An 11,906-nucleotide genomic window follows, 5' to 3' on the forward strand; every position below is an offset into this window, starting at 1 on the left:
AATATTTATTGATTTTATTCTTATTCATTTTTTAATCTTCTTACTCTATTTATATTTATATTGTATCCCGTTCTTATTTATTTTACCCTGTATATATCCTATTGTGTCATATCTTCAGTGTTTCCTCAGAGGGCGCTCTCTGCACCGGGGCTGTGATTGACCATGGCTGCTGGGGCTCTGGGGGTCCTCTCAGCCTGGCTGGGGGGCTTCTTTGCCTCCCTCCTGCTGTGTGCCCAGCCTGGAGGTCTGTGACCGGCTCCCGGTGCAGACGGCTCCCTGTTATAGTGTTTCCTCACTTGGCTCATGCGTACCCAGCCCAATTTTACTCTTTATAATAAATAATTTCCCCCAGGGATCAATAAAGTATTCTGATTCTGATTCTGATTCTGATTAAGTGTGCATGTGTGTATTCGAGATGAATCAAGATTGTGAGCATCATTTTTTTCCTTCTTGCAAAAGAAATATGATGACATGGTGAAAAAAAACTAGACAATTATTAGCCAGAGACAGTTGAGCGACCACAGTGCCATTCACCTCTCTGTAACAGAATAACAGATAAAGTTAAATAGTCTCACAACTCAACATTTGAACCCTCTGGAATTTTTCTAGGTAATAGATTTGAAAAGCCTATGTAGGATTTTCAACTTTAAACGTTTCTCATTAGTTTTTCTCTGCTCCCATTCATGCCGTACTGGCTTTCTTTAGTAGTATTATATATAGTACTGTGGAAAAGGTTAAAAAAGAATCACTTTGCATTTTGGAGCACTGGATAGAAGCTCAGATAAAATGTTCCTATGGCTTCATAGATTTCTGCGTAACATACCTGACCATAGCTGAGCCTAAACTTTCACACCAGAAAGCCAAACTGAGACTGAAGTAATGAAAGCTAACCTTTAAAGCAATAGTTTAACGTCGAAATACTGTAAATTAGCCGAGAATCAAAAACTATAGCTCACAGCTCACGTTATGCACTGAGAAGGAAATAACACACCCTGCCAAAGTTCACTTTTCCTGACGCACAATGAATCTTAGCCTTTCACTAAAACTCTGACCTTTGTGTTTTTTAATTACAGTCACTTAAACCTGTGAATAAATGCATCACCAATTGCTCATGCGTTCTCATAAAGTTGCCTGCCACTTCTTATCCCACCTTCACTTCTTCAGAATCCCTTAAGTGCTAGGTACTCAGCTCTGTGTTGAAGACTCTGGAATGTAAAGGGGAAGCAGGTTTTACTTTTATGACTGCAACACTATTTATATTTTTTTAATTTTACTCTTGTTAATATTTGTTAGTCTATTTTTAGTCTATTTTTTAAGACAAGCGTCTGCCTACCATGGAAGCTCTAAATGGAACCATTGATCCAGCTTGTCTGAAGGGTCGACCGCTGGCTATTGACATGCTCAACCGTAAGTTATACACACTACTATATTCATTTAGATTTTAACCTGAAGAAAGTCTGATTCATGCTGTTTCTATGTGTCTCCTATTGTTCTTTTTTAATCAGAGCTAGATACATTTGGCTATTGCCTGTACTTCATGCTCACCTTGATGTCCTGTGTCTCCCTGCTTGTGTACCTGGAACAGTGTGCCTATATTTACAAAAAACTACCCTACCCCAAGAAGACCTTGGTCATTTGGGTAAACGGTGCAGCACCAGTGAGTATTCAGGCCTGCTTAAGTTTTATAACATGCCACTGATTGTAAAACAAATATGATCGCAACCATTAACAAGTTTCAACAACTTGTTAATGGAGAAAGTAAGCCACAGTACATTAACAGACGTCTTCAAACGTTATAAGCGTTGCAGCTGCATGTTTTTAAACACAACTATTTTACCGTTTCAGGTCATTTCCACCATGTCATGCTTAGCTATGTGGATCCCGAGGGCATTTATGATTACAGACCTGACATCTAACAGGTGAGTTTTCCTTTAACTACACTTGCAAAACATTTCCCAGTGTAGTCAGTGTTTTTTTTTTGTTTTTGTTTTTTTTTTGTTACAGTTTAACAGTTTAATGAATTATTACACATGACGGGTCAAAACTCACACTTTGCACAAAATAACAGAGAAAAAGAAAACGCCATTGAGCCATTTGATCCACTCTGAAATGGCACCAACAGATAAATATGAAAAATTGAACATTTTAAAACACTTTTTTCAAGCATTAGTTCAACAAAAGTATCTGCTGATCTAATGTGATCCTTGGGAAAAGTAAGTAAACTCTTTACTGGAAACTTGTTGATAGTGTTTGGCATAATTAGTCTCCATCGGACTTTTTCTTCCATGGAAGTTAGATTGAAATCTGAGCTGCGACTTGGCTTCCCCACTTGCTTTCTTTTGGGGTTTTTAATCTGTTCCCTAGTCGATGTATTAGTGTGCAAAGATTTTTATCCTGTTGAAAGACCAGCTTTTAGTTTAAATTTCAGATTGCCTCACATTAGCTTGAAAGAATCTTTGATATAATGCAGAATTTATAAATGCATTAAAAACAGCCAGCTGTCCTGTCCCTGAGGCAACAGGACAAATCCAGACCAGATGAACATGCAGCACCATACGTCACATTTCTGATGTGAGCCTGCTCTTGAGAAACAGCCATTAGCCTAATCCTTTTTTGTTTGTTTGTTTTACTGTGGCTGAGTTATTACTTATTTCAAAAGGGCTTGGTGGTTGCATTTATGCTAATTGAAAAAACGTAGCTAATGTTTGTTTGGGACATTAAAAGCTTGGCCTCCCATGCAGGTCAGATTTCTTCAATTTCTGGATTTGGATGCATGGAACTTTTGGATACTTTGCATTAACCTGGCATCAACATATATATCTATATCTATATTTACCATCATGCAAGTTGTTTCTAATGCTTACTTTGGTGAGGCATTCTGTACAAAAACAGTCAGCAGATGCCAACATCTGAACAGGGACTCAAACCACCAACTTGCAGCTTATAAGCTGGTGGCTCTAACAGCTGGTCTTTGTCTCAGTCAAGTTGTCCACTGTGAATTTTTAGCTGCCTGCACAAACATAGCAGGTTAGATCAGGCACACATTTCACACTACTATAAATACATTTTTGAATTTTTCTACCTGTGATGGTTACGTTCATTTGATATTTTATGAGATTTGCATAATTAACAATACATAACAGCACATCTTAGACGTGTGTTGAGTTACCTCTTTCCTTACAGTTATTTTGCAGTTGTGATTTACAAGATCTTGCTTCTGTTGATTGAGGAGTTGGGTGGCAGCAATGCCTTTTTGGAGAAGTTCTCTGGTAAACCCTTTTGGATCAGCACAGGACCCTGCTGCTGCTGTTGTCCATGTTTACCCGACGTCCCCATGTCAAGGTAAAGAGAGTCTGCATATCACTGCGCTGGCTCTAGCTCAAGCCTGTGTCAGATTTCCATATCATATATTCTGTCATTCTGCATTGACTGCACATTACCTTATCATGGTACACATGTGTAATGTTAGTCTGTCTCTGGACTGGGTTTGTTCAGGCGAATGTTATTCCTGCTGAAGTTAGGCTCTCTTCAGTATGCAATCCTGAAAACGGTGTTCACTGTCCTGTCTATAGTACTGTGGACCAATGGCAACTATGATCCTACTAATGTAAGTATTTGAAATGGTTCTCTACATATCTGAGTGGACTAAAATAGATGTGCGTTAAATTAAAACATATTTCTATAAGATTCATATAAATGTGTGTGTGTTTCTTTTTTTTCAGCTAGGAATCTATGGTATAACCCTTTGGATTAGCCTATTTGTTGGTGTTCTAACCATCATCTCCCTTTGGCCTGTTGCCATTGTCTTCATGAACATGAACCGCTATCTACGCCCACTCAGGATTATACCAAAGTATGCAATGTACCAAGTGAGTCAACAGCTGTAATACCAGATGCTAAGGTGCTTCACATGTGTTGGGGGTAACTCCTGAAGCTGACTTAACACAGCTAATTTTCTTGTGATGAGTTAATCCGCTCAATTTGTGAAGAGAAATCAAAAGGTAATTTCCTCTATCAGAGAACAGGGATACCATGCCAGCATGGATGCTTTTGACATTGTGAAAACTCAGATAGGCTGAAAATGTGAAAACATAGAAAACCCATAAGTGACCAACAAATTTGACTGAACTCCAGAGACCAGCACTACAAAGCGGGAGTTTGTCTTATTCGGATAACTTCAGAGTTAATCCTCGATTTTCCGTACTCCAAAGGTGGTTCACTTCTTACCTGTGTATATCACCTCAACCTCGTGAACCTAAAAGGCTTCAGAGCAGCTTAGGTCCTAGATTAGCTATCAACAGGTATGAAATCACTGCCTGATGACCAATCCATTCTCCAGAAAATGGTGTAACAGCTCCCTAAACGTCCCTTGAACTCATAACCAGCGTTGCGTGACTAATTATCCTGAATGCTAATGTAGGGTTCGGTGAACAGTTACACTGGGGATGCTGAACTTGCGTCATAGTACGGGGCTCTGGTGTTTTTTGGGTAGATCATACACCACTACTGCAGTTAATTAACTAGTAATAATTTCTCAAATCTGGCTCTCTCCCATGTGTGTCATTGGATCTATCGCCCTCTGCTTTCCACTCTTTCCCTTACAGTCGTGGCAGACGGCTGCCTCTCCCTGACTTTGGTTCAGACGTTTCTCCCTGTAAAACTGAACTGAACTTAGTATTTTGCAAATGCCAAAGCCAATAATGCAATACCAACAGCCATGACCTAAATCGTATATTTAAAGAAAATGACTGGAACATGCACCAAGATTTAATGGAGTTATCCTTTGCCTGTGCTTCACCAGCCTGTCCACCAACTTTCAGTGAAAATCAGCCTAGTAGACATGCTACACAATCAGCATGACCACTGTGTAAATGTTACATTGTTTTTATCCTTAGTTAACACTTGTGTTGAGCCAGCTGCAGACATCGATCGTTAACATCGTGGCCTTGTACGGAAACATCGCCTGTGCTCCTCCATTAAGTTCTCAAGCCCGTGGAACCAGTAAGAAACATTTCTAAACGCCTTTCAGATATGCACAACTGATGTGAAATGAAACTACCCAACACTGATTTATTGTTGTTTTTGTGTGTGTGTGTGTGTGTGTCCCGCAGTGCTTAATCAGCAGATACTGATCATGGAGATGTTCATCATCACCCTGGTCAATCGGTTTTTGTACCGCCGCACATATGAGGCAGTTGAGACACATGACAGTGAAGAGAACACCACAGCGCTGCCAGAGGCTACTCTCATGGAGCATGATGTCTAAAAAAGGACAGTGAATCACTGTGTATCACTGCTCTTTAACTATGTAAATGATTATGTAAGTTAAGAGATCATAAAGTAGTCTAACATTTTACCTCATTTAAGGAAAGGAGAGAGAAATGCCTCCGTTTTACTGGATTCATAAGCACCCTTTGCATTGCTTTCAGCCCTGTCTTTGACATATATCCATGGAAAAAGTACAATCTCTTTCTGAGTTCTGATGTTTATGCATGATAATAGATAGATAGATTCTGGGTACTGAAAGTTTTAAGTTATGCTGACAGAAATACCAACAAGGAAAATCTCTTAATTTGACTGACTTACATTACTTATAGTAGAATTGTTGTTTCTTGCAGATGATTAGATGTAAACAGTGCTGTGCAGGACATTTTCTTGGCCATTAGATGCACCTCATATCGCATTTATGATAAAGAAATGTCAGTAGTATCAATCTTCTCTTGTCATCAGTCTCTGCAAACATGTATGCAGTGTATCTTTGTATGCAGTTTCTTTTTTAAAGAAGTTTTACCATTTTTTTAGACAATACTGGAGCTTTTTGTCACACTGGGGCAAATGCACAGGGTGGGAGTTTTACATTGGCCTCGAGAGAAGTGAATAAAAACAACTTTTTCATTTTGTTAACTAATGTTTGCGTGTGTTTGATGTGTACAGTGACATATGTTTTTGTTTATTTTCCCCCTTTAGCTTAACAAAGGAGATAAATGCTGAAGCATTACTCAGTTCATTTCTGCATTTCTGTCTGCGTAGACCTAAACTGAGGACTTAAGGCAGAAAATAGAGACTTTAATGAAACTGTCTTTGAAAAGAGGTACTTGTGAGCAAAACAGATGTCACACCATCTCTATTTAAGTGACATTTTCACGACGATGACAATTTTTCAAACACTGCATTTAAGATACTTCCCTTTGAGTGAGTGAGCCTGAGTGAATATATCTTTAAGCGTCCCACTGAATCTTAACACAGCTCAGAATAGCCAGATTTTTTCAAAGAAGGCTGACCCACTTACACAGACTTATCCGGGCCAGAGAATGCATGTGGATGAGACAGCAGCTTTATTTTCAGACTTGCTGCTGTACGTTCTACTGCTGTTTCTCGAGCAGCCACAAGGAGCCGCCCTAGTTCTGCCCGCCCAAACTAAATTCATTAACCCGGTGATAATTAAAACATAACAAGTTCCCCCTCATAAATATACATCATTTGCAAATTAGAAAAGGCATGCAGGTCTATATAACTCAGGGCCATCACACAGATTTAAATGTTGAATTAGCAGTTGCTTCACAGAGTTTAATGCCCCCCTTTTTCTCGCTATCTCAAAAATCTGGTGGTGACTCTGTCAAGACGCTCAAAAGGTCATACCAACAAGCCCGAGTTTTCAGTGGGATTTTAAAAAACTTAAAAAATTAGCCACCACTAAAAAATATGAATAAAATAAAAAAGGATTACAGTTGGTTCAATGTTTTCTAAAAGGTGTTACAAATATGCTTTTTGAACACATATCCAACACATTAGATGAAAAGAAAAAGAAAGGCAAATAATATGCTAATTATATTCTAAGATTATTGCTCTTTATTATTATTAATAGACGTCAATTTCTATTCATAAATCACAGCTTCATGACACATTTAACAGACTGGTGAGAGTTGCGGTGATGCAGATGATTGAAATAAGGCCAGTTTATTTAGAATTAAGGCAAATCCACAGCACAAACCAATTATTAGGCTGCATGTAGAGGTAGCGCTGCCCTAATCTGGATGAGACGTTTTATATAAAGCCAGATCATTGAGAATTGAAAATGTGGCCCTATTAATGGAGCATTTGTCTTTGCTGTTTATATAAACAGAGTCATCAGACAGGAAGAGAGGAAGAGAAAGCTATGTTCAGGGTGGGTTGATGACAGCCCCTGGCTCTGCATTGCTGACGAAAGCTGCTTAGCCCCTCAGTTGCTATGGCAACCAGGGAGGGCAGCCAGACAAAAATGAGCCAAAGGGGAGGGGCTTTTGAGGGAGAAATAGAGGAGAAAGGGCTGGATGGGAAAGAAAGACGGAGGGAGGGATACGGACAAGTGATAAAGAAACACTGAGAGCAGAGGAGGTAGCGCAAGGCTACACACGGAGAAAAAGGTCTGGATATAAATGCTCCATCACTGGCTGGGGAATAAAATCTGCAGCAGCTGACAGGAGGATTCAAAAACAAAAAGGGGGACGCAGAGAGAAGATGGACGTACAAACGGAGAACATGGACCCCCCACCTTGTGAATCGCAGCCAAGTGGAAAAATCAGAAAAGGATTCAAGCTGTTTGGCAAACGCAAGCCAGGTAACATCTTTTCTATTCGAAGCAAAGGAGATGGAAACAACAAGTCACCTGTTCACAGGAGCAAAACACTAGATGGATTATCAGAGAGTCCTGCGCCAGATTCTGAGCAGGAGCCGGACAAGGAAAAGGGACAGGAGGTGAGCGAGGCAGAGAAGGAGCAGGCAGAGGAGGAGCAACTCGGCGAAGATGGTGTTCTGGCTGCCGCCCCTGCTCGCAACTCAGTTTCTTCAGCCAGCTCAGCCAAGTCTCTCAGCTTCCTGTCACTGCTGAGGGGTGGCAGGAGGGGAGTGGGGGACCGCCGAGTCCACACCGTGTCCCAGCCAGTGGGTCGCCAGCGTCGTGGGCTGAAGGGTCTCTTTGGAAATGTTAAGTTCAAATCGAAAGATAAAGAGGAGAAGGAGGAACTCCCTCCTAGTCCGCTCCTCATGTCATCCCGTGCCAACAGTGTTGAAATCATCAAAGAGGACCTCACCCTCACACCCAAATCCCAGCCTCGCTCTCTGGACAGCCCTGAAACAGAGAGGCGTGAGCACGTCAAGAGTGCAACAACTCTGGACAGTGCAACCCCATCCCCACCAGAGACTGCAACTTCCCAGGTAACAACAAGCAATGTGAGTAAAACTCATGAAAATGTAGCGCCGTCGCCCACCCATGAGCCACCACTGGTGCCCGGGGACACCAGCCTGAGCTCGTTGCTTGCGGACATCTCGTCTCTCCTGACTTTTGACTCCATCACAGGGGGTGGGGACATCATGGCTGATGTGGAAGCAGAGTGGGGGAAAGCGAGCAGTGCTATCAGCGCTGTGGTGACTGAGGTCACGCCAACATCCACATCTCCCTTCTCCAAACCCACTATCTCCTCTCCGCTGAGTCCCACAAAAGTCAGCACTGCTTCCACAGCAAAACCTTCTCATGTAGCCGTCCCCACTGCCACTTCACCCCAACCCTTTACTGCACTGTCGAAGGCAACTACAACCTCTTCTCCCATTTCCAAGCCAAGCACCACCCCCACAACTTTCACCAAATCTTCCATTCTGACAACTCCCTCAGTCAAACTGAGCTCAGACTCTACTCCAGCCTCTGAGCCTTCTGTCAGCGCTAAAACCATCACAGCTCTGGCGCCAACTACAACAAAACCCTTAGCGTTTCCTGTAACTTCAACAAACCTTTCAGCTCCAACGTCTTCCTTTGTGATTACAAGTAAATCTACAGTGATGTCCATCTCTACAGCAACCACAGCTCCTCCAAACACCCCAGCCTCTGTAGTAAAGGCTCCCTCATTTAGTCCAGTTCTTACCTCTACAGCTAGCAAACTGGCTTCACAGACTGTACTGCCTCCTCAAACTACTACTTCTGTAAGTAAACCCAGTCTTGTAGCTACTTCACCCCCCGTCTCCACCAAACCCTCATCAATAACCCACAGCCCACCCATCCCTGTTGCTATCTCCCAGCCTCCCCCTGCTAAGTCAAATTCAATTAGCACTTCCTGCAAACCTTCTCTAATCTCAGTTACAGTAGACTCTAAAACCCCAGTGACAGCATCACCAGCCTGCACAGTTACAACAAAACCATCTTCTCCTGACCCGGGTACTCTCTCTAAAACAGCAGCTCCCACATCAGCTGCAACCTCAGCCTCTGCATCTGGGGCCCTTTTCAAGCCTACACTCACCTCCACCCTCACAGAACAAAATAAAAGCCCTCCCTCACATGTAACTGCTCCTGATATCTGTCCTCCCACAGCTAAAACCCAACCCAGCCCTGCATCTATAACAACTCCAGCTTCAGTTTCTTCAGCTAAGCTTCCTCCTGCGACTAAACCCACCTCTGCCTCGGTCTTGTTAGATAAAACGCCCCCTACTCTCACACCAATTCCAGCACTTGCTACTCATGCAGCAGTTTCTACAGCATCTACTGCTCTGGGTCATATTCCAGTTTCTTTATCTAAAGATCAACCTGCTCCTGCTCAACCGCAAATTTCCCAATCTAAAACCCCTCCTGCCCCTGTTCAAGTCCCACTTTCTGTCTGTAAAGATCAGCCTGCTCCAGCTCAGATGGAGGGTCCTCAATCTAAAACCCCTCCTGCCCCAGCTCAGCCCCCAGTTACTGTATATAAAGATCTGGCCGCTCCAGCTCAAAAAGAAGTCCCTCAATCCAAACCCCCTCCCACCCCTGTTCAAATCCCAGCATCTGCATGTAAAGATCCATCTGCTCCAGCCCAACAGGAGGTTTTTCAATCAAAACCCCCACCTGCCCTGGCTAAAATCCCAGTTTCTGTATCTTCTGACTCTCCTGCCCCAATTTCTGTAGCCAAACCACTTTCTACTTCTGGTCAGATTCCAGTTTCTCAGCCAAAAGCCCACCCTGTACCTCCTGGTGCTCCTTGCCCTGTCACTTCTCTTCCTCCTACCCCTAAACCTCAGCCAAGTGAAGCTCCAGCCTCTGCTAAGTCTAGTGGAAGTGGACTAGCAACAGTGGATAGCCAATTGGCTAGTCCAAATGGCACAAATGGGGAGGGTGTGAAGACTGCACCGTGTAAAACCGAAGAACCACATAAGGAGTCGCGAACAAGCCTCCAAGAGCCCCCCAGAGAAAAGAGAACACAAGCCAAAGCATCAGGGCTGAGCAAAATCCCTGTCGTGGGAGGAAGCAGAGTGGGCAGGCTACCTGTCCGGGACAGCCAGCAACATGCTGATGAGGAATCAAACAGAAATCCGCCCACACCCGTGCTAGAAGAAGAAAGACCCCATTTTAACTCACATGATGCAGGAAACAAAGATAAAATCAGTGCTGCAGAAGCCACCTCAAAACACACCCAGGAGGACAGTCAGCACCCCCAACACCAGAAAGTTCTCACCAGTTCAGCGCGTGATTCAAAGATCCCCGTGAAGCACGGTGCACAGACTCACTCTGCCTCCCAAGTCCCTCAGACTAAAGAACCCCCTCGCACTAAGATACCCGTGTCCAAGGTTCCTGTCCGCAGAGCTGGTACTAAACCTGCAGCCACAGGTGGCAGCGCCCAGATAAGGAAATAAGACAGTGGATTGAATCAGTCGACTGCAGATTACTGCTCTGACTGCAACTTTTTTCCAACATCACGATTTTTTAAACTTTGCATTCTATACTGTAAACCCTGGCTGGTCTTTCTGTCATCTCTTGGCTTCACTACTTCATAAGCAACAAGAACAGAGTCAAGGAAACTGACAGCACTCAAGCACAAAACATCCCCGTGGGCAGCTGAAGCAACAAGCCCGGCTCTTTGGTGCTGAGCCACCCTAGACATGCACTCAGGAAAGGTTCGGGGTCACACCTGAACACAAAGCAGCATCGGTAACAAAGGATGAGCGAGATAAAAGGTCATAGGAACACAGTCTGTCTCTCTCTCTCTCACACACACACACACACACCCTTTCAACATGGGCGAGTGCCTTTTTGAGGGTGCTTTTCCTACAGACTGTCAGAATTTTTTCAGTCTTTTCTACAGTACTTTTAACTTTTGTTACTCCCACTTTTTGTAGGAACCTTCAAGTCTTTTTTGTCTTTCTTTTCAGCAAGTCTCTTTGATAATAACCAATCCCTTTACCTTTTATTTATGCCAGGAGATGAACCGCAGGAGCTCTATAGATAAATGCAACAACCAAATTTTACATTCCACACCTTTCTCTGGATGTATGTAGCAGAAAAAAAACATGCCATGAAGTTTTTGCACAATATGTTGAACTGTACAGCGCCCGTGTGTCCACCTGCTCATATGTAACATACTCAGATCTCACTGTGAACTATGGGAGGGGCTGTGGTTTGAAAGAGTGGAAATTACTCCTCGCAATGAAATTGACAGTGGAGAGCAGCCATTAAAAATGGCATTGTGGACAGAAAGGATGGTGGGATGAGATCTCCAGCTCATGAACTGGCACATCTTTATTCATGTCCCAGTTATACTCGGATGAGAACAGCATCTCTGTGTAGAGACTCATCTATGTTGTCCTGTTTCCTATTTAATCAATAAAACAATATGAGTACCTAACATGTGGGATCTGTCTAAGTTGTGAACTGCACACCGTTTTTCATACTGTTGTAGTTTTAACATGGGGAGATACGAACACATGCCTGCAAATAACTCGGATTATATGGAAGGAACATGTAAATCTGAAATATAAGTAAAGGCTAAGAATCAGAGCAAAGAGAAGGAGTAATATTATATATTTTCCCTGACTGATCTTCACCATCTTACATGCAGCCAAGTCTCAGCTTGTCCTCACAGACACATCATTCCAGCGTCATCCACACTCCAAGCTCACTGACCTGAATAGTG

At 42.9% G+C, this 11,906-nt stretch overlaps 2 protein-coding genes across 3 annotated transcripts; both read left to right on the forward strand.

Moving 5' to 3' along the window:
- Nucleotides 1-1,226: 1,226 nt before the first annotated feature.
- LOC146660559 (organic solute transporter subunit alpha-like) lies at nucleotides 1,227-5,943 on the forward strand. Its single transcript, XM_085419590.1, has 8 exons — nucleotides 1,227-1,407; nucleotides 1,506-1,657; nucleotides 1,846-1,919; nucleotides 3,184-3,342; nucleotides 3,496-3,607; nucleotides 3,723-3,869; nucleotides 4,896-5,001; nucleotides 5,112-5,943. Exons 1-8 carry the CDS (start codon nucleotides 1,335-1,337, stop codon nucleotides 5,264-5,266), a joined length of 978 nt encoding a protein of 325 aa, XP_085275716.1. The 5' UTR covers nucleotides 1,227-1,334; the 3' UTR covers nucleotides 5,267-5,943.
- Nucleotides 5,944-6,918: 975 nt separating this feature from the next.
- Nucleotides 6,919-11,646, forward strand: LOC146660560 (uncharacterized). 2 transcript variants are annotated; one of them, XM_085420490.1, is made up of 2 exons: nucleotides 6,919-10,594; nucleotides 10,873-11,646. In XM_085420490.1, the coding sequence occupies exons 1-2, from the start codon at nucleotides 7,498-7,500 to the stop codon at nucleotides 10,926-10,928; spliced, it is 3,153 nt and encodes a 1,050-aa protein (XP_085276616.1). In that variant the 5' UTR covers nucleotides 6,919-7,497; the 3' UTR covers nucleotides 10,929-11,646. The 2 variants fall into 2 exon arrangements, with proteins under 2 accessions (XP_085276616.1, XP_085276615.1); XM_085420489.1 differs by having other exon boundaries at nucleotides 6,919-11,646.
- The last annotated feature ends 260 nt before the right edge of the window (nucleotides 11,647-11,906 follow it).

The sequence above is a fragment of the Rhamphochromis longiceps genome, linkage group LG10 (genome assembly GCF_057381845.1).
Source record: "Rhamphochromis longiceps isolate RC_006_pf linkage group LG10, R_longiceps_female_GT1.1, whole genome shotgun sequence".
In the NCBI taxonomy this organism is placed as follows: domain Eukaryota; kingdom Metazoa; phylum Chordata; class Actinopteri; order Cichliformes; family Cichlidae; genus Rhamphochromis; species Rhamphochromis longiceps.